General features: G+C 38.3%; 1 protein-coding gene across 1 annotated transcript; it reads left to right on the top strand.

The window, feature by feature from the left end:
* Positions 1 to 6,704: 6,704 nt before the first annotated feature.
* Positions 6,705 to 20,197, top strand: Vnn2 (vanin 2). The gene is made up of 7 exons (XM_015501400.2): positions 6,705 to 6,950; positions 7,074 to 7,204; positions 9,349 to 9,541; positions 11,528 to 11,816; positions 13,570 to 13,943; positions 14,817 to 14,987; positions 19,696 to 20,197. Exons 1-7 carry the CDS (start codon positions 6,738 to 6,740, stop codon positions 19,870 to 19,872), a joined length of 1,548 nt encoding a protein of 515 aa, XP_015356886.1. The 5' UTR covers positions 6,705 to 6,737; the 3' UTR covers positions 19,873 to 20,197.
* The last annotated feature ends 1,903 nt before the right edge of the window (positions 20,198 to 22,100 follow it).

Here is a 22,100-nt window from a genome sequence, read left to right as displayed (position 1 = left end):
AAGTCTTACAAATCCAAACAAAAATTGAAATCCAAATCAATTAAGTTCTAGTTTATATATTCAGATTTGATAGTCATAAAATCAGTTGCTGAATAAATACAGGTAGAGTTCTTTTTCCTTCTAAGGTAATTAAAATCAGTGTAGACAAATCTTTGTCCTGAATGCAGTACTAATACCTTATTTTCTTCCTATGTTTTCAGAACTTTTGGCTATTTTCATTTCTTCTCCTATTATTATTATATTCTTTTCAACTATCACCCTTATTGGTTTGCTTTTGCCTCTTTTGTTCATATTTGATAGAGAGCCAAGACACTTGGTTATGGTGAGCTGAGTCTAACCTCCTGGACTGGAAGATGAGTTGGTAAGGAAGATGGGGGCGCACATTAGGACATAGGACATTCATCTTAGTGAGTAAGGGAGCCACAGCCCTGGAGTGTGTGCTTGAGATTGCACCTTGTAAAAGGAAACATATTCTTGAGGTCAAGCAGCATTGTTAATGGGGAAGAACTGCTTAGAAAGGGAAGATCTGCCCACAGCTTCTTCATGCCTAAAGCTGAACACACCACTCAGCCTCAGCTAGTTGATTTAGATTAGTGAGAACTCCCAAATTGATATTGCAGATTAATTGGTCTTCCATTTAAATGAATTCCATTCAGCAGAGTTATGGCTTGAGACAACATTCCAGGTGGGTAAAGCAACAATTGCAAGACTCCACCTTTTCTTCTAGGTCTTTTCATGTTGTCACTCTGCTTAGTGGCATAACCTGAAACTGAAGAAATAGTTCCCCTCCCCTACCAAAACCTTCCTGTCAGAGTCCTCCTGTCAGATTTCTCCAGAGTAGAGAAGATGGAGAGGAGAAAAGAGTGCTTCAACCTCATCTTGAGGCAAAGACTATCTCCAGTGAATTGTTCATTCCTGCAGGGAGTTATAAGAGTTTTAATGAAGCATCTCCTGGGAGGCTCCATTCTTGCCCATTTGGGCAGACATGGAAAGACACCCCTAAAAGGCTTCTTCCCCACATTTTGGCCCATCTTTTGGTCACTAGTTATGTAGGCAAGATAAGGGGAGAAGGAGGACATGAGAACAAAGAAACTCTAAAATGTTTAAAAAGGCAGGATGCCCCCACTTCCTTAGACATATAGCTCTGGGCACCCTTCTCTGCAGAGAAGTCTCTGTTTATTCTAGTCTTTAAATAAAACTTGTTTTGTATGCTTGCCTGGGCATTTCTTGGTTGTTCAAACTTCACAACTGGGGAAACAGGACTTGTCCCTGATTGATTCTCATCATTGGCATCAATCTCACCCTCCTGCTTTTCTGAGCCCCTAGCTGAGTTGAGATTTTTTTTTTTTTTGAGAAATTGCCAAGCTGTTTTCCAGAATGGAGGTACCATTTTTAAATTTCCAGCAGCAATGTACAAGTAACCTAGTTTCTCTGCAAGTTTTGTGCACGTGTAGGAGTTTTTACAAATGCATAATAGATCAGGCATGGTGGTGCATGCCTGTAATCCTAGTGACTCTGGGGGCTTGAGGCAGGAGGATTGGAATTTTAAGGCTAGCCTCAGCAACTTTAGTGAAACCCTGTCTTAAAATAAAAAATAAAAATTGCTGGGGATGTAGCTCAATGGTAAAGCACCCCTAGGTTCAATCCAAGTATAAAAAAAAAGAAAGAAAGAAAGAAAGAAAGAAAGAAAGAAAGAAAGAAAGAAAGAAAGAAAGGAAGGAAGAAAGGAAGAAAGGAAGAAAGGAAGAAAGAAAGAAAGAAAGAAAGAAAGAAAGAAAGAAAGAAAGAAAGAAAGAAAGAAAAAGAAAAGAGTGATAAAGGGAGACTCTGTAGTGCAGTTGTAGGGAAAGTCATCGACACTAGCTAGTATAACTGGAAGTTAAATTAATTTTAGGAAAAACCATTTGGATCATTTGACTTGAAAGCAAGGAGCCATAAAAGAGTTTGTGAAGAGAGACAGAAAAATAAGAATAGAGAACATGGATTTACTGAAGTTCTCTTAACAGGACAAGTGGGGTTCTGACCAGAAACCTGGATCAAAGCTGCACTGAGCATCACCTTCCCAGTAGGGCTCAATCTTGTAGAGATGAAGCAATAATAATAGTAACAGCAAAAATTATTCGGCACATATTATCATTGTTTGGCAGATGAGGAAAACAGAGGCCCTGGGAGAATATATACCTTGCTCATAGCCACATAGCCAGGAAGTAGTTCACAACAATCATTAACTACAGTAAAAGAAGGTCATGCCGTGTAATTTAGCAACAACTAGACATAGGACTGACTATAGGTCATGCAACTCTCTCCATATCTAGAGGGGAGAATATGGTGATAAACAGAAAAAATACGACGTGGATATGAGTCGACTTAGGCTTTTCAGGCTAATCTCCAGCTTTTATTGCTCTTGGGGCTTCTACTGACTTGTGTTCCTGTTCAGCAGAAATTGCACCATTCCACCTGGTCTGAGTTCCTGGCTCTTAGGGCTGCTTTAGAAGATAGAAACTAGACTTGTCAAGATAGGATAAAGCAGGCTACATCTTAGTGTCTAACTGCTGTCACTCTTGAGATTAGGGCCCGCCTAGAGAATGACACCAAACCAGAAAGTCACCAGGGGGTGACTGTCAGAGCAAAGACCACAGAAAGAAGAAAACAGGAACCAGAGGAGTACAGGGCATCACCTTGACTGAGATGTTATCATAGGAGAGCATATTTTTTCTTGCTCTTGTTCACTGAGAACAAACAAGTTGAATCATTGATGAATCATTTTGAGGTCCTTATATATTTGATAAAAAACAAATGCTCCATAGCTTGATAATTTTCAATATCTGGCTCGGCATGATATGATCAAGGAGTTGGTAACATATTCCCTATCACCCCTAAGTAACCCCCTGCAGTTCTTCAGTACTTAAATAGATGAGAAATGTTTACTTGAACAAAAGTACTTTTGTAGTCCTAACAATAGAATAATATTAAGTAGCCAGGATCATTATATTACTATCACCCATTTTTGTTAATTCATTCCCACTATGAGTTACAGAGCACTTTCATGCATCTTTCACTCAGAAAAACCTTCAAAGTGTGAAGGAGATAGAGCAGGTATAATTGACCTGAACTTAAAGGAAAGAAATAGCCAGGTGCAGTGGTGCACAACTGTAATCCCAGCAGCTTGGGAGGCTGAGACAGGAGGATTGCTAGTTCAAAGCCAGACTCAGCAACTTAGCAAAGCCCTAAGCAACTCAGTGAGACCCTATCTCTAAATAAGATATAAAAAAGGCTGGAGATGTGACTCAGTAGTTAACTATCTCTGAGTTAACTATCTCCAGGACCAAAAAAAAAAAAAAAAGAAAAAGAAAAGAAACAGGTTCAAAGTGGAATACAAAGCTGAGAATACATGGTAATTTTTTTACTTTTGAGAAAGTGGAACAGTGAGATTTAAAAAAAATCACAGTTAATTGAATATCTTTCTATCAGATGATCAGGTTCACAGAAAAAAAGCATTTGAACTGTGATTATTTTTATAGTGACTCTGATTGGATTATATTAGATCAATTATTTTAATAATCTTTTCACCCTTTTAATTAAAGTCTATTAATCACCAAATGATAAATTTGGGAGTAGGCTCTTTTAGCAGTGAATTACAATTAATCAATGCTCCCCCATGGCTAAGTAACCTTACCTTATTTTATAGCTCAGTTCAACTAAAGATATTAAGCCTTGCTTGACTAATCATCTTTCTGAGCACAAAAATTTCAATTCTTAAAGTTCTATATCCTGAATTTGATATTTTATTCCTGGGCAAATGTTTTTCTTTACATCTCAAAGACCTTCATATATTAAACTGTGGTGTCAGACATAGCTTCTGATTTTTTTGTGCAGTCACCTTTACTGTTCAGATCCTCAGTTTCAGATAGACTTTTGAAATGCTACAGAGAGAAAAAGGGGAACATGTTTGTTTTGACTTTACATTGGAAATTATATTCCCTTTCCCCTTCTGATAAAAGATAAAACATACCCAAACAGCTAATTAATGCCATTTATTTCTTTTCTTTCTCTCTCTCTCTCTCTCTCTCTCTCTCTCTCTCTCTCTCTCTCTCTCTTTAATCACAAGCAAATAAAAACGCCCAAGAACATTTGAGGACAATGAGATGCCAGTTACCAATATGATTGTCCTGGCTCCTCCTCCCCCAAAGTAAAAACTGTTATCAACTCTTCACCACTTTATCTGGCTAAGCAAAATAGAGGATAAAATGTTATAAGTTGGTGACATCAATACACATGAAAAATAGAGGATAAAATGTTATAAGTTGGTGACATCAATTCACATGAAAATAGATTATAACCCAAATTATACTTACAGAGGTGGATGAATGTGGAGGGGCTCAGTCATCTTTACTAGGCATCAATTGCATCAAATGTTCATTTAGCACTTGGAAAATTCACGGGTGGTCTTCTTATGGTGATCAGTTTGGATTGAATTCATTAAAAGTACTAGGGAACAAAATCTACCAAATTATGTATGTCCATGTATGAATATAACAAATGAATCCTACTTATGCATATATAATTCAAATAATAATAATAATAATAATAATAATAACAACAACAACAACAACAACAACAAAAGAGAGATCAGTAGAGTAGGGAACAGAGGAGGTGAGGGAAAGGGAAGGTACTGGGGCATGAAATTGATCCAATTATGTTGTGTGCAACATAAATATGGGAACAATGAATCCCACTATTATGTAAAATTACAATGCACCAATACATTTTTTAAAAACAGGAAAAAAAGACACACATGTGTATATCTTTGGATTCAGATATTAAAACAGATCTCAGATACATGCATGATGTCTTGGGTATAATAAATTTGAAAGCTGGGCATGATGGTGCATGTTTATAATCCTAGTGACTTGGGAGTCTGAGGCAGGAAGATTGAAAGTTTGAGGCTAGCTTCAGCCATTTATCGAGACCCTAAGCAACTTGGTAATACCCTGTCTCATAATTAAAAGCCTGGGGATGTAGCTTAGTTGTAAAGTGCCCCTAGTTTTAATCCCCAGTACTAAGGTGGAGTGTGAGGTGGGTATTCCAAAATCAGAATGGGAAGAACACCTTGCTCTAGTCCCTCTGCCTCTCTATGTCTTACATTTCTGTCATTTGATATGTAGGCATTAAGCCCTATGATCTCTAAACTGTAAAGGCACTTCACAATCTACTACTTACCAATAATTGATACTCATTCACTAATTATATATACTTTATACAGTATAATTATGAACTATAAAATTATATAGTTTATAATTATGCCAGCAAACACTAACAATCAGTATTATATAATATGCTAAAATTCATTAAAATAACTGTCCCTTTACACTTTCTCCTAAAGGGCTTGACCATTTTTCTAGAAATTACTTCCAGTTTTCTTCTCTGTATAGGTAAAACAAGTTATTCCTTTAATAGAAACCTCTATTCCAAGCAGAAAATATGAGCAGATCTTATTCCTAACCCTTAGACCTTACCCTTAACAAGAATTCTATCTCAGTATGAGGGAAAGCATAGAATGAATTTTATTTGTCTTTACCCTTCTATGCGATTTGAGAGTATTTAAGAGACTTTCATCTAGACGCCCATATAAAATAAACAAAGCCTTTACATTGTGTTGGGACTGGGGAAGATGTTCAGGAGGGCATCAGAGGTCACATATTGGTGTGTGTGCGTGTGTGTGTGTGTGTATTTCATCAATGCATGTGGTTATTTTCCTTTAACAAAAATGGAAGTTGTACATTAGCTGAGTTGTAACAGAGATGATGATCTTTATCATCAACAGTCTTAGATGCTTCATTATCCCTGGCGTCTACTTCCCACAATAGAAAGAAGAAAGGAATTAAAGAAGGGAGGAAGGGAAGAAAGAAGGAGGGGAGGAGAGGAAGAGAAGGTTAAAGGAAGAGAAGGAAAGAAGGCAGGCAGGCAGGTAGACCAACCAGCTGGCCTGGGGCCTGGGGCCTCGAAGAGGAAGTCTTGATTTTTCCTCTGAAACAATCCTAACTAGGCAGCAGCATCTGGGAGTCAGTGCTTTAGACCCCAGGGATGTAGCAGTGCACACACTAGATAGCTCTTCTGTTTTTTTTTTAATTTTATTATTATTTTTTTAAATACACAACAGGGGAATGCATTACAATTCTTATTACACATATAGTGCACAATTTTTAGTATCTCTGTATAGACAGCTCTTCTTTATGGAGCATAAATTCTCAGTCTCTAATAGGAATGAGTAAGTTGGAGTGTTGATTTGGGTAAATTTTGTACTCAATACTGTTGTGCATTCTCCCAGTGGTAAATATTTAAAATTTTTTCTCCCCCTCTAAAAAAAATGTGATGTTAAGTCAACCAACAGAACAAAAACTTGTTACCAATTTTTAAGGTTAGTAAACAAAATGTTTGTTGTGCTACAATTTTTCACATGAGAGTTAATTTTGTTATTATTTCCTTTCTGTTAGCAAGAGGATAATTGCACTATATTTGAATTTTTAAAAACATGACACTAAATCTTATCAATAGAATATGTTATTTACTCTTTAAAATACTTTCTGATTGTAATCCTCAAAAGTTTCAGACCAGTTGTGTTCATAGAATTATAAAATGAAAGTCCAGTAGTTGGCAGTCACATTACATAAATGTTCTCCCTTCTATAAATGCCACTTAATGTTAGTTTCATTTTCAGAAACCACCCAACCTTGGCCATGTCCACTTCTTCTTTTCCAACCTCTGCAGTATTTTTTGCCCTGATCACCCTGCCTTTCTGTGCTCCGGATACTTTTAAAGCTGCAGTATATGAACATGCAGTCATTTTGCCAAGTGGAACAGAAATACCTGTTTCTCAGGATGATGCCTTGATCCTCATGAACAAGAATATAGATATTCTGGAGACAGCAATTAAGCAAGCAGCTGGTCAGGTATTCTTTTATTTCTGCAAGTTACAATTTTGGGGAGGGACAAGGGAGTTGGAATAAGACTGGTGGTTGAATTGTCAATTTTGCACACGGAAAAACAATTTTGATTTGATTGGTTCTGAACAGGGTGCTCAAATCATTGTGACTCCAGAAGATGCGCTTTATGGATGGAAATTTACCAGGGAAAGCATTTTCCCTTATCTTGAGGATATCCCAGACCCTAAGGTGAACTGGAGTCCATGTCAGGACCCCCAGAGGTATTCAGCTATCCTAGTTGTTTGTACTAAAGTGCTGTAATTTCTAAAGCATACATGTTCACCAAAGGAAAATTATTTTATCATATTATGGTATGTATTATGTTTATATTTGGACATTTGTCAGGTTTTGAAAAATTACACTTAGAGGAAAATATTCCAAGCTCTCCATTGAAGGGACCACATTTGACGTTCATAGAGTTTATCTGTCCTATCTTTTCCTAGATAGAGAAGTCTTCCCATGGACTTTCTAGTGAGTCATCAGACCTTCTGCTTTGAAACCGCATTTCCCTGTGCTCATAGAGCTAATCTCCCTGGAAAGAGGTTACTTAGAAACCTTTCAATGTAAAATATTTAATATATATGTATATATTGAATATATAAATCCTCTGTCTAGCATGATGAGAAGATGATTGATTTAGACACAGATTGCACACACACTCATTCTTTGCTCTTTCACAACTCATTCCCTCTTTCTCTCTCTCTGTTTTTAAGTGCCAGGGATTGAATCCAGGGGTGCTCCACCCCTGAGCCACATCCCCAGCCCCTTTTATATTTTATTTTGAGACACAATCTTGCTAAATTACTTAGGGCCTTGCTACATCGCTGAGGCTGCCTTTGAGATTGTGATCCTCCCACCTCAGCCTCCCAAGCTGCTGGGATTATAGGCATGTGCCACCACGCTTGGCTCTTTGCTCACTCTTGTTCACTCTTTACCTCATTCTTCTACCTCATTTACAATTATTAAATATTCCTTTGTCATGATCTTGGTGGAGAATCTTAGATATCACATTTTTCTAGGCACTTCTGATGATTCTGAAGTTTATCAGAATAAGAGCCCGGGGGAAATGACTTTTCTTAGCTCTAGAGAAATGAACTGCAATAAGAGAATACTATCAGTCTCTGATATAAAAAAAAAATCCTCTCTTTTGTGAAGAAAGTCAATAGTTGACTTCCACATTTCTCATTAAAAACAACACGTGTGGCAAATTTGCAGAAGAATCAAAGATCATAGTGGCCACAGGAACTAGTGAAAATTGGGGAATAGCTTCTTCCGTAAGGTTAATAAATAGCTCTTTCATTTTCCCTAATAGAAGGAACAAACTTTGACCAAAATGAAAAAAAAAAATAGAGCAAGGGGAAGTGTTTTGCATCACTGAAACAATACAATTACAGTTATCTCAACTGGTGGATTGAGATTGCCCTCACAGACACAGGGAACACTCCAAGAACAGCAGGTCTGGGGAGGCAGATCAAGAATTCAATTTTCCGTATCTTAAGTTGGTGCTGCCCTTTAGTCACCCAGGTGGAGATGTCCTCCTGGCAGCTGAATATACACCTCTGGCATGAGGGGACAGATGGAAGTCTGGAGATAGAAAATCAAAGTCCACATACAGATGATTTTTAACTTCCAGAAGAGTCCACCTGTGGATTGACTTAGAGAAAAGAATAGAGAACAGGCTTGAGCACTAGAAAGTTTCAGGGTTGACATGTAGAAGAGATGAGGAGGAACCAGTGAAGGACACAGAGAAGAGCAGTCAGTGATCAGGAGAGTGAAAGGGTGAGTGCAGGGAGAGAGAGACACGTTTCCAGGAGGAGAGTGGAGCTCTGTCAACTCCTGTAGATAAGTAGGGTAAGATTTGAGGTCAGGTAAGACTGGGAGTCATTGTTGGCGTTATGAGAGTTCAGATGATAGAAATGAAAGTTCATCTGGAGTGCTTCCAATGAGAATGAGCCAGGAGCAACTGATGACCATAAGAGGGACAGCTCTCTCGAGGATTCTTGCTGTAAGAGTGAGCTGAGAACAAAAGCCATATAAGGAAGGGCATAGAAGGTCAAAAGAGTTTTTTTCCCCCTACTTTAGAAAGTACTAGAGCATATTGTATACTGTTGGGAATAATCTAATAGAGAGGAGACAATTAATCATGCCGAAAAGTGAGTAGTGAATTGCTGGAGCAATAGATGTGGCATAAAAAGTCTTCATCAGTTTAAGTATAATTTGTGTTTTTAAAAAATATGCCCTTCTCTCTGAGTGGTTTTTATATTGACACCAATTGTACATAGACCTTTACTATTGTTATTGTCTGTGTATGAACTGACTTAAATATATTGAAAAATTAAAATGTCTTCATTAAAATTTGATTTAGATTTGGTCACAGTCCAGTACAAGAAAGACTCAGCTGCCTGGCCAAGAGCAACTCTATCTACGTTGTGGCAAATATTGGAGACAAAAAGAAATGTAATGTCCATGACTCCAAGTGTCCGTCAAATGGCTATTATCAATATAATACCAATGTGGTGTATAATTCAGAAGGAAAGCTGGTGGCACGCTACCACAAGGTAAGACAGAGAGAGCAGAGCCAGATATGAGAATGGGGAATATTATGTTTAGGAGTTTGAGTGTTAGTCCCTATATAATACAATATCATTGGAGATTTTTGGTGAAAATGAGTAATAAACGAAGTGGGATTCTAGGGGGAAAAAAAAACTGATCTGGAAAAAAAAATGTAGAGAGAGACCTGATAGAGAAGTGTCATTATGGTCCAGGACTGAGATAAGGTTTTGTGTTTATAAAATAAATAATTTTACTATTGATGAAAAATGTATAAAGCTGATTGTAATGTGGATACCATTTAATAAAGATATGGTATGAACATGCTTCAAAATTGTAAGAATTAGTTTTTTGCATAAATTAAATTTTTATCAAATCACAAAATATTCAATTTTCAGTACCAGTTAATTTAATTACCTTTTTGTAGATTTAAGTTTAAACCATACAATTAAAAAAAACATTTTGAATTTATATATGACAGCATAATGCATTACAATTCTTATTACACATATAGAACACAATTTTTAAATATCTCTGGTTATATACAAAGTATATTCACACCAGTTCGTGTCTTCATACATGTACTTTGGATAATAATGATCATCATGTTCCACCATCATTTCTAATCCCATGCCCCCTCCCTTTCCCTCCAACCCCTCCACCCTATCTAGAGTTCGTCTATTCCTCCCACGCTCTCCCTCCCTATCCCAATATGAATCAGCCTCCTTATATCAAAGAACACATTTGGCATTTGGTTATTTGGGATTGGCTAACTTCACTTAGCATTATCTTCTCTAATTCCATCCATTTACCTGCAAATGCCATGATTTTATTCTCTTTTATTGCTCAGTAATATTCCATTGTGTGTATATGCCATGTTTTTTTAATCCATTCATCTATTGAAGGGCATCTAGGTTGGTTCCACAGTTTAGCTATTGTGAATTGTGCTGCTATAAACATTGATGTGGCTGTGTCCCTGTAGTGTGCTGTTTTTAAGTCCTTTGGGTATAGACTGAAGACAGGGATAGCTGGGTCAAATGGTGTTTCCATTCCTAATTTTCCAAGAAATCTTCATACTGCTTTCCATATTGGCTATACTAGTTTGCAGTCCCACTAGCAGTGTATGAGTGTACCTTTTTCCCCACATCCTCGCCAACACTTACTGTTGTTTGTATTCATAATAGCTGCCATTCTGACTGGAGTGAGATGAAGTCTTAGAGTTGTTTTGATTTGCTTTTCTCTAATTGCTAGAGATGTTGAACATTTTTTCATATATTTGTTGATTGATTTTTTATATCATCATCTGAGAAGTGTCTGTTCGGGTCCTTGGCCCATTTGTGGATTGGGTTGTTTCTTTTTTTGGTGTTTAACTTTTTAAGTTCTTTATATACCCTAGAGATTAGTGCTCTATCTGATGTGTGAGGGGTAAAAATTTGCTCCCAAGATGTGGGCCTTCTATTCACCTCACAGATTGTTTCTTTTGCTGAGAAGAAACTTTTTAGTTTGAGTCCATCACTTTTATTGATTCTTGATTTTGATTCCTGTACCAGAGGAGTATTATTAAGGAAGTTGGGGCATAGTCCCACATGATGGAGATGAGGACCTACTTTTTCTTCAGGAAGAATAATGCATATCATTAGCTTTTAAGAAGCATATAGTTTTGGGGGCTCTTAGGGAGATATTTGGCTCCTGAGAGACAGAGAGAGAGAGACAGAGAGATAGACAGAAGGAGAGAGAGAAGAGGAGATAAAAGACATGTTCTGGACACATGTTGCTTATTTCTCTACATTGGCCTTGGAAATTCACTTCTGATTGTCAGACTCATTCACTTTCTAGGATATGTCCTGTTGTCCACTCTAGCAAAATCTTTTACTAACTTTGGAGGGCTTTTATAAGTCATCTCTTCTATAAACAAGCCTTAGTTGGTATACTAAATACTATGCATATTATTACTAGTCTTAGTTGGTATACTAAATACTATGCATTTATTATAGTACCATCTCTACTCGGAGCCTCAGTTTGATGCCCCTGACAAGCCGGAGTTAGTAACTTTCAAGACTACATTTGGAACATTTGGCATTTTCACATGCTTTGACATACTCTTCCACGATCCTGCAGTTACCCTGGTGGAAGATCACCAAGTGGATACCATACTGTATCCCACAGCTTGGATGAATGTTTTGCCCTTTTTGACAGCTATTGAATTCCACTCGGCTTGGGCAATGGGAATGAGAGTTAATCTTCTTGCAGCCAACACACATAAGGTTGGCCAAAGCATGACAGGTAATTTACAACCAGGTATGATGTGTAGCGTATACTTCTACACATGGAGAAACTAATGCCTCAGAGATGATCTGCCTTGTTTTTTTTTTTTTTGCTTTTTGGGTGAAACTTCTCACTACGTCCATCCTCCTTTTAAAAGAAAAGCTAGGGCTGATTTGTAAGTTATGGTCACGATAAAACTTTACCTGTACTATTTCATGTAATCATTACAACTCTGTATGAGGATATTACATCCCAATTTACTAACTAAGAGACAGCACAAATAATTTGCTAAAGTCTCCCCAGCCAGCAAGTGGCCAAACAGGGAACTAAAAAGAGATGTGTTTTAAACTTGCAAAGTCAGAAGCTTATATTATTTTTAGGCTGCCATATAATAAATTACCTTAAAAGTTAAACATAAATGTGACTTAAAACAACAAACATGTATTATTACACAGCTTCTGTTTATCGGGAATTTGGCAGGGGTTAGCTGGGTGGCTTCAGATCATTCTTATCTCGGGTTACATCAAGCAGTTGGCTGGCTAGCCAGTCATCTGAAGGTGAGTCTGCGTCCAGCATAGCTGGCTCACACCACCCTCAGTAGGAACTCTCAGTTCCTCAGTGGGTGTTGGCAAGAGGCCCTCATTTCTTGCCACATGCCTGTCCATAGGACTTTGTAATAAATGTATCCTTGTGGCATGGAAATGTACTTCCTGCAGGGCAAGAATTGAGAGAGGAGAGAAGAGAGGCATAGAGAGACAGAAACAGAAAGCAAGGGAGGGAGGAAGAAGTTATGGTGCTATTTATGGCCAGTTATCACCATCACTTGTACAAAGTTTTGTTCATCAGAAGGGAATCACTAGGCCTAGGGAAAGAGAATGAGATCCACTGTTGGATAGAAGAGTATAGAGTGTTGATATAACATTCGCACAGCCATCTTAAATGTTAACCACCATCTCATTAGATAACTATCACTTTCCTGTACTTCCTCTTACACAAACTCCCCCGCCCCACTAGTGACCTACCCCATGGTACCTTAATCCTAAACCAATCCCAGAAGGACATAATCCCTTTGCTCTGGAAAGCCCCATGGTACCATCAACCTAAATTAATCCCATGCTATTCCTCACCCACCTAGCTCTGATGTAAGCACCCCTGAGCCTACCCCATAGCACCACAGCTACAACTCCAAACTCCTACTCTCTAAAAGCTGAACCCCCTTACATTTTGGGGGCCTGGGACCTCTCTACTCTGTAGAGGAATGGCCTCTATTTGTCAGCTTTGACAAGTAAACCTTTGTGTGGATCTCTGCCTGGTCTCTGTCCTTCATTTCTCACTCACCCATCTCTCACTTTCTCACTTTCCTTTCAAAGAGTGTTGAATAATTTTTGGACATATTTGAAAACTGCCACAGTGGAGAACGGAAAAGAATTTTGCATTAGCTTTCCCTACATTTCAGAGACTCTTGGAACACAAATATTTTTATATTTGGTTTAATTTTCCATAATGCTAATAAAGAATGCTGTCATATTAAATTTATTTGTAAATGAGACCATCAAACTTGTAGTTCAGTCACTTACTTCCAAGAGAGAATAGAAAGAGTCATTGGGTGTTCAGTGTCACAGGAAGTCTGTATGGCCTCTCATTGTCCCAAATGAGGATGGGATCATACGCCAACTCTGAGGGGTGAATTATTTGTGTGTGTGTGTGTGTGTGTGTGTGTGCGCGCGCGCGCCTGCATTATTGTTTCAAAAGACTTGTCTTCCATTCCCAGGCAGTGGTATCTACGCACCTCACTCTCCCAAGACGTATCACTATGACATGAAAACAGACTCAGGACGCATCCTCATTTCAGAGGTGGATTCACATCCTCGGAAATCCCCGGACTACCCAGCAGCCGTCAACTGGAATGCCTATGCCAATACCATCAAACCCTTCCCAGTACAGAAAAAAACTTTTGGGGGAAATGTTTCCCGGGATCAGTTCAACTTCACAGAACTTTTTGAAAATTCAGGAAACCTTACAGTCTGTCAGAAAGAGTTATGCTGTCATCTAAGCTACAAAATGTTAGAAAAAAAAGAGAACGAAGCCTACGTTCTGGGGGCTTTTACAGGACTTCATGGCCGAAGGCAAAGAGAGTACTGGCAGGTAATCTAAGATTAAGTAAATGGAGTGTTTACATGTCTGTAAATTCCAGGTGAACTTTTAATATTTGTTCCGGAAAATCCAGTGCCTTTCTTGTCAAGGCACCAACAGGATTTCTCTCACACATACTCACACACAGGGATTAATCAAATATGGTATTTGCTATGATATTTAAGTATTATCTGGTCTTTTTGCTTTGAGCACATTTTAAGCAGTGATTTTACCATGACTATTGTCTATGACTGATGATGAACTAGTTTGCAATTGTGGTGAACGCAAGAAGTCTTCCTTAATTAGGTTTTGCCAACAATCTGAATACAGTCTTATTTTTACTTGTGAAACCAACAATGAGTTGGAGTGCGATTTTTACTTAGTTCCTCTTCTAATTGGATGTCCTAGTCTTTTTGTTCCCTTCAGATGACAAATTTTAAAGGTTGAGATTTTTCTAGTATGTTGGTTATGAGTTTGCATTTTCTTAGACTCTATGCCTTACTATCTTCTAAAGAGAAGGATATGGAAAGAGGTGAGGTTCATGGGTGGTCCAAACTTTAATCATCCTTTCAGCATCAGTACTATTGTGGCCCCAAGACCCCCCAGTTCCTCAGACTTAATGCCATCATCTACCATACCAAAGTAATGGTTTGAGTCTAATTCTGAACTGATTTATTCCTTTCAGTTCACTTGCTTTTCAGGAAATGGATCAGTTCTTAAATGGCTTAACATTTTCAAGAAAGCAGATGATTATAAAAAAATATGATTCCAATCTCTTTATGGAGAAAGGAAGCTTTGCTTTGCTATGGTTAAAAAGCCAGTCAACAGTTCTTGGACAAGTAACCGAGATATCAGGTGTGTTTTATCTGCATCTGTTCCACATAGGTGTGCACAATGCTGAAATGCAAAACCGCTGATTTGAAAACTTGTGGACAGCCAGCAGAAACTGCTTCTACAAGATTTGAAATGTTCTCCCTTAGTGGTACATTTGGAACAGAGTATGTTTTTCCTGAAGTGCTACTTTCTGAAATTCGCCTGGCACCTGGAAAATTTGAGGTAAGAGGATTTCAAGAGTATTTCAATCTTCTCTTTCTCTGAAGCCAAGTCAAACAAGCTGTGACAGTTGCTATGGCAACTTTATCAGTTAACATTTGCTGTGCAATGAAATTCCTTAAAACATATGACATCTCTAGACAATGGCTCTTTACTTAGCCCTGATTTTGTGGGTTGTCAGTTTGAACTGGGTGTAGACAGCCTGTTTTTCTTGTTTGAGATGGGTTCAGCTGAAGTTGGCTAACCTCATTGTTTCTGTCACTTGGTAGTGGGTTGGTTGGGGCTGACTGGTTTGTCATGGGATTGTGTTGAACAGCTGGCATGATTAGGGCCATCTCTCCTTGTGGTCTCTAATCTTTCACCAAAGATGGACTTTTTCACATTTTAGTCAAATGAGTCCAAGAGCATAAAAAGGAAAAGTCACTTTGGACAAGTTCTTTGCAACCCTCTGGGTGCCTATTTACATGTGTCTCATCAAGCAGAGCAAGCCACAGGAGCAATGTAGAACTTATGAACTGAAGTCACTATTTATTGAAGGATTTTTGTTTCTAAATTGCCATTTTCTTTGGTCGCAGTTGGAGACAAGCTGAAAGCTGGACATTTATTTTATAAATTGTAGTGCTTAACCAATTAATTCACAAAAGAAGCTACACTCAAATCAGAATTATGACTGCAAGTTTACATTAGCTAGTTTAAGACATGCACACACACATGGTCATAACATACTTATACTCTACCAATTAATGTCATCTCCGAACTGTGGCAACCAATGGCAGGGTTTCAGTGAGTAGGCTGGAGTCATTGCATGTTCTATAAGGGGAAATAAGAATCTAAGTTAACTCATCCAAGGTATTGGGCAAAGAAGGCATTAGAATTGCAGATTTCTAGTGGTCATGTCACATGTCTATATTTTTGCACATTATCAGATTGGAAAATATCATATTTATAAAAGAGATAATTCTGTGAAGCCAACAGTTTAACGTATAATACAGGCTTAAGACTGTGAAATCCAGAAAACAGGAATCCTCGACTGCTATAGAACCTGGTTAGGTTGACTCTCACTAGTCAATTAATAAACTGAACAGCTAATTATAGAAAATCATGATCAGATCTGAAGTGAGGAGTCTGGAGTCCAAATTTCAGTAGCTGAAAGGTGGCTGGACTGGCAGAAATAAGCATAGATAAACTGAAAATATCTGAGCTCACTTCAAGGGAGTACAAGAGGAAAGCAGAGTCTCATAGCTGAGTGAAGTCTAGCCCTACTGGTACATGAAATCCTGCAGGCTTCCAGACAACTGAGCACACATAATCGAATTTTCCATGCACTACTTTGATATTTTTTCTATGACATACAAACATAGACTCCCCCCCTCCAACCCCTGCCCTGAGGAACTGTCCCAGAGTAGGACTGAGAATTAAAACTCATGAAACCACCTCATCCAAGGGGAAAGAATAAAAAAATGCTAGAATTTTCTAGACTAGGTTAAAGATCTGAAGGCAGAAATGCCGTTTCATTCACTCTGGACCACACATCAGAATGTGGTATTTGAAAAAGTTGGATGGAAACAGTTGAAGAAGAATTTGAGAATATATCAAGAACTTTGTCAGTAACCATTTTATTTCTTTGTTTTAACATTTTCATCCCAACTGGTGTCAGAGAATTAGGAGCAATTAGAGAATGATACCAAAGTCTAAATGTTAAATTGTTGAACTCATAGGATGTGTAGGGCTCAACTCTAAACTTAGTCGTTCTTTGGGGGTCATTCTGTTTCCCATCTCTGGATGTGAGAGAGGGAAGGAGGGAGGTGGGGGGAGGAAAGGAGGAAGGAAGAAGAAAGGGAAGGAAGAAAGGAAGAAAGGAAGGGCCCCTATCCTTTAAATAAGGAACTTACAATATAATTATCATTTGTATCTTACTTAACCTACTCCAGCTCATTTTCAGAAAGAAAAAAAATGAGATACAGATTGCATTAGATCAAGAAAGACATATAAAAGGCCCTTGACAGAAAAGGTCTTTGGTATAGCAGGTAGGGACTGCTACAGTCAGGGTGCTATAGATGTTCATTTTTACATGTGCAGATTCAAAGTGGCATGAATTTCCCTGAAATATGTCAAATTCTAAGGAACAAATACTAACCAAACTCACAAGATGGATGAAAGAGAACATCCATTAATTATTTTTGAAAATAGTTACTGGAGAACAGTGAACTATCCTTTCAAGAAGGCTTTGCACTAGCCAGTCTCCTCAAGAGTCCAAACAAAATTAATACAAAGCTGGTTGGGCGTTCATGGAAAAGATTCCAGGAGATATTGGGTTTCTCTGCTTGATCCAAAGACCATGTAGGATTAGGGTGACTAGTTTTCTTCAAAGAGCCAAACAAACAGTAAGCACTTCTTGATTTGTTCAGTTCTTTCTCTGTTAACCTTGAAAAGCATGGCCCTTCTGTTAATATATTATTTCTGGAGAGACCAGTTATAATATTGTAAATGACAGATATTTTACATCAGCTATGCTCACAATGTCTTCTTGAGCATTTGTCCAGTTCCATTGACCAGTAAACACTCACTGGGAAAACATTTACTTATTATCTTAGACTCCCATTTTGGAGAAATTTTAACATACTTAGTAAGTATCTTTTCCCCTCCACTACTCTAGTTTTACTCTAAGAAGGTGGAGTATTCTTGACCATGCCCACAAGTGTCAAAATGTCTTGCTCTAGTACCACAGGCAAGTCAGACTTCTTGCTGACAGCAAGAATGAAGTCTGACCTTAGCAACTAACTAGTTATATAACCTCAAGAAAGCCACTTAACCTCTGAATTCTTATGGAAGAGGAAAAGATCCTTTTATCCTCACTGACTTGGTTAAGATGCAGTATGATAATGCACATGAAAGCGGTCTGTGAATAGTGAAGCATAAGAATTGTCTTCTAGAGAATAGAAACATGGCATTTGCAGGTAAATGGATGGCTTTGGAGACAATAATGCTAAGTGAAGTTAGCCAATCCCTATAAGGAGGCTGACTCATAGTCGGGTAGGGAGGGGGAACATGAGAGAGAAATAGATGAATACTAGATAGGGCAGAGGGGTGGGAGGGAAAGGGAGGGGGCAGAGGATTAGCAAGGATGATGGAATGCAATAGACATCATTATCCAAAATACATGTATGAAGACACGAATTGGTGTCAACTTTATATACAACCAGAGATATGAAAAATTGTGCTGTATATGTGTAATAAGAATTGTAATGCATTCTGCTGTCATTTATTTTTTAAAAAATCAATTAAAGAAAAAAAAGCTTCATGACCAAATGGGAAAGACAGGAAGCACTAGGGTTAAAGAATCTTCTTGTGAAATAGTTATACTAACTTTACATTCACACATTGCATAAAGTTAAATGAAATTTCACAATTGTCTTCTAGGATATTTTTTTTCTACTTCCGGTTATAAAATATATTTTCCCAGTTCCCAACTTCAACCTTGTTCAAACTGTCTTTTCCCAGCTGATCGGTTTCTTTTTTTTTTTTTTTTCCTGACTGTATGATTTATTCTTTTCTTCACTAATCTTGAGCTCTAGACAATAGTGGGATATAAATTTCAACAACTTGCTTTCTGAGGAAGAAAAGGGAAAAGCTCTGTTTTCTGGCATTTGCAAATTATTTTGGTGTAACTATTCTCACCATGATCAACTTCTAAAATGGCTGGTGCTATGGTTTGGAGAAGTGCCCCCCAAAGGTTTCCAGACTTGGTGCCCAGGCTGGCACTATTGGGATGTTGTAGACCCTGCAGGACGCGAGTGGCCTATGGGAAGTCCTCAGGCCATTGTGGGTGTGTCCTTGACTCTGTGATGTAAGCAGTTTTGCTCCACCATGCACTCCTGCCATGATGTGCTTCCCCTCAGAGGCACAAACCATTTTGATCTGGGACCTTCAAAACCATGAGCCAAAATAAATCTTTTCTCTAAGTTAATTATCTTAAGTATTTTGTTATAGTAACAGGAAACTGACTAACAAAGTTGACTTAACAACACCTGTGACTGTTTCTGGAAATTTAACAACCTGTTCTTGTGAACCTATACCTCAGTGGCTCCAGCACACCAGTGGCTCTAACTCAACTAGAGAATAAAAGCACATTGCCTAGGCCTGTCACAAACATTTCCAAACCAGAATGAACCTTTGCTGCTCAGATTTCCACTTCCCATAATGTTTCTCTGCCATACAGCTGTAGGAAAAAAAAATCCTAACTTCTTTTCCTAGATTGTATCTCATTCTGGCAAGTAGACCAGGCCAGCTTTTTTTCCTGAGACTTCCTAAGTTCTTATCTGTTTTCCTCTCCAATATATTAATATAAGATTTCTCTATGGTTAGAATCTGCTCAGTTTTACCACCAACTTCTCAGTTGTTTAAGGGAAAAATGTGCTCTATTTCCTTATTTTCTTGTAATAATTCAACCCAATGAATCATTTCTGCTGCTGCTGATATTGACTTTTCATTAATGGTCACATTCAATACTTGAAACTGAAATCATGAACCCTCTTAATTGCTCTAGTTTTCATTATATGTAAATAGCTATCCTGCCAATCCTGTCTGTTCCTCTTTCCTGAGCAGGAATGACTTGATCAACCACTTTACCTAGGGTGGTTTCAAAATTATTAGTTCAATTGCAATACGTGTTTTAATAAAGCTGACTGTACTTTGCTTACTTTCTCTTTAGGTGCTGAAAGATGGGCGTTTGATAAACAAGGGTGGATCTTCTGAGCCTATCTTAACAACGTCACTGTTTGCGAGGTGGTACATGAAGGATGCGATTTACAATTCATGTCCACCCAACAATTCAGCTATAACTTACCTGCTGACATCTATATTACTAATTATTTATAAAATATTATAATGATAATAGAAATCTCTGTCATTTTAAATGTATTTTTCAGGTTCCCAAGTGAAAATCTAAAGGCCTATTTAAGGTAGCATCAATCAAATATTTCTATTTTTTTCCATTAAAAATTATTTTTAAGTACTGTAATTTTCTTTCTTTCTTTTTCATTTCTTCTCCTTTTTGACTATTCTAAAATGTTGCAGTGTGGTACAATGAAAAAAGCATGGAATTTAAGATAAAAAAAAATGGGCATCACACTTACTAAGTTTCAATCTGTGACCCCTAGTGTATACCTGTGAGTGTGAGAGAGTGAAGAATAAAGTTTCCGGGATATTGTAAACATAGCTGTGTCTTTGAATTGAATAAGTTCCCTTTGACATTAAAGACCTTTTGAACTCACATAGTTTTCTGTGCTACTGATTAGGGAGAATCTGCTTTCAAATCAGATAGTAATGTCAAAGTTCATCTTACAGTAAAGTGTTATTTTGAGATGTTCTTGAAGAAATGATAGCTATTCGTATGGGTATTCTGGCACATTCTGATAATCCCAGCAACTTGGGAGGCTGAGGCAGAAGGATTACAAGATTGAGGCCAGTCTGGATAACTTCACAAGACCTGTCTCAAAAAAAAACCCAAAATTAAAAGGAATGGTGATGTTACTCAGTGGTATAGCACCCTTGGGTTCCATCATCAGTACAAATAAATAAATAATAACTATTCTAAGTTCAATTCAAGGAGACCTAACTGATGATCCCAAACTATTCCACCTGAAGACTACAGTTTAATTTAATAAGCTCAAATTCCACAACACAAAGACCATTGTTGTTAATGGTGTAATTCAACATTGGATAGTCTACTTCTTTCAATGTACATGTATATTCTATGTTACTTAAAACATCTCATGTATTTATTACCAGTCACTTAATGGTAACAAATAAATATCTTTGCATTTTTAGTTTTTAAAATTTTATATCTTCCCAATTATTTTTAAGTTGATTACTTGTACAGTAAAAATTATAATTGAGGCATTTGTGTTTTTTTATATTGCTATCAGTCTACATATAGATTCAATTTAAATATTCTAAAATGCAATAGAAAATAAGACCACTTTATAATTTAGTGGCTACCTATTAAGAGAAGAGATATGCCCAGCAAAATCAAGCTTCAGAAGTGACAATGAGCCATTTGCTTTCTGCTTGCTGTCTTGCTTGCTCTGTCTGCATTGTCCGGCAGCGGCATATAGAGGTTGGAACTTGGCATTGCATCTAATAGACTTAAGAACTTTGTGAATAAGCCAAAGTGTCAATAACAACCCATGCTCTTATCACCTTAGAGAAAAGACTTGTGGCTTATTAAGTCAACTTAGATGCTTACTTGCTATTCTGGATTGCCCCATGAGAGGCAGAGGTCCAGATCCGCCAGCCACAGTCTGCGCGCCGCTGCGCGTGGCTGCCGGCCCGTCCGCCCGCAGCAAATGTGACTGGGTCCCGCTAGCCTCCGAGACGCAGCTTGGCAGGAAGAAGTCTTTAGCCAAGCCTTCATGAATTAGCGAGCTGGGAGCTGAAGCCAACCGGAGACGGACCAGTCCCACCCCTCCCTTTGGACACTCCGGCAAGGAGCCTGGGGCCCCGCCATAGCAGAGAGGTGACGTCATCGGAGTTCGGCTGTGGGAATTCCTTCCCAGCAGAATCCACTTTAGCAGGTGTGTGACTCCCTCCCCATCCAGATACAAGCAGCCAGGAAACTTCATGGACCTCTCAGGGGTCGTGTCTGTAGGGAAGTAGAGGGGATCCCCGACCCCCAACCCCCCATATCACCAGCGGTGACTCCCAAGGTCTTAGCCGCCAGTTTACCACAGCACTAGGGCTTAAATGGGACACGCGGTGGGGCTGCAAGTGTAACTAGATCTCTGGGGAACCGCTTCTGGTGAACAGGACCTGGCTGGCTGGCTGACAGGAGGAAGGGGAGTAAGGGCCGGAGAAGTGAAATGGCTCTAGACTGACAAGTCTGAGAGACTCCCAGGAGACGCCTTACAGGGATTGCTATGGGCAGGTAGAGAGCAGAAGCTCCTCTCGGAGGGCACATCTCCGCCTACTGGAAGAGAAGAAAATGGATCTCTAAGACTTCAATATTTTTTTTTCTTCTTCTCTCTCTATTCCTTTCTCCCCTTTTCCTTCTCTCTTTCTTTCCCGTTTCAAGTTTTATTGTTCTTTTCATTCTCCTCTAATCTATCTATCTCTCTC

This window comes from Marmota marmota, unplaced genomic scaffold, assembly GCF_001458135.2.
Source record: "Marmota marmota marmota unplaced genomic scaffold, marMar, whole genome shotgun sequence".
Lineage (NCBI taxonomy): Eukaryota > Metazoa > Chordata > Mammalia > Rodentia > Sciuridae > Marmota > Marmota marmota.
This window is presented reverse-complemented; position numbering and strand designations above follow the sequence as displayed.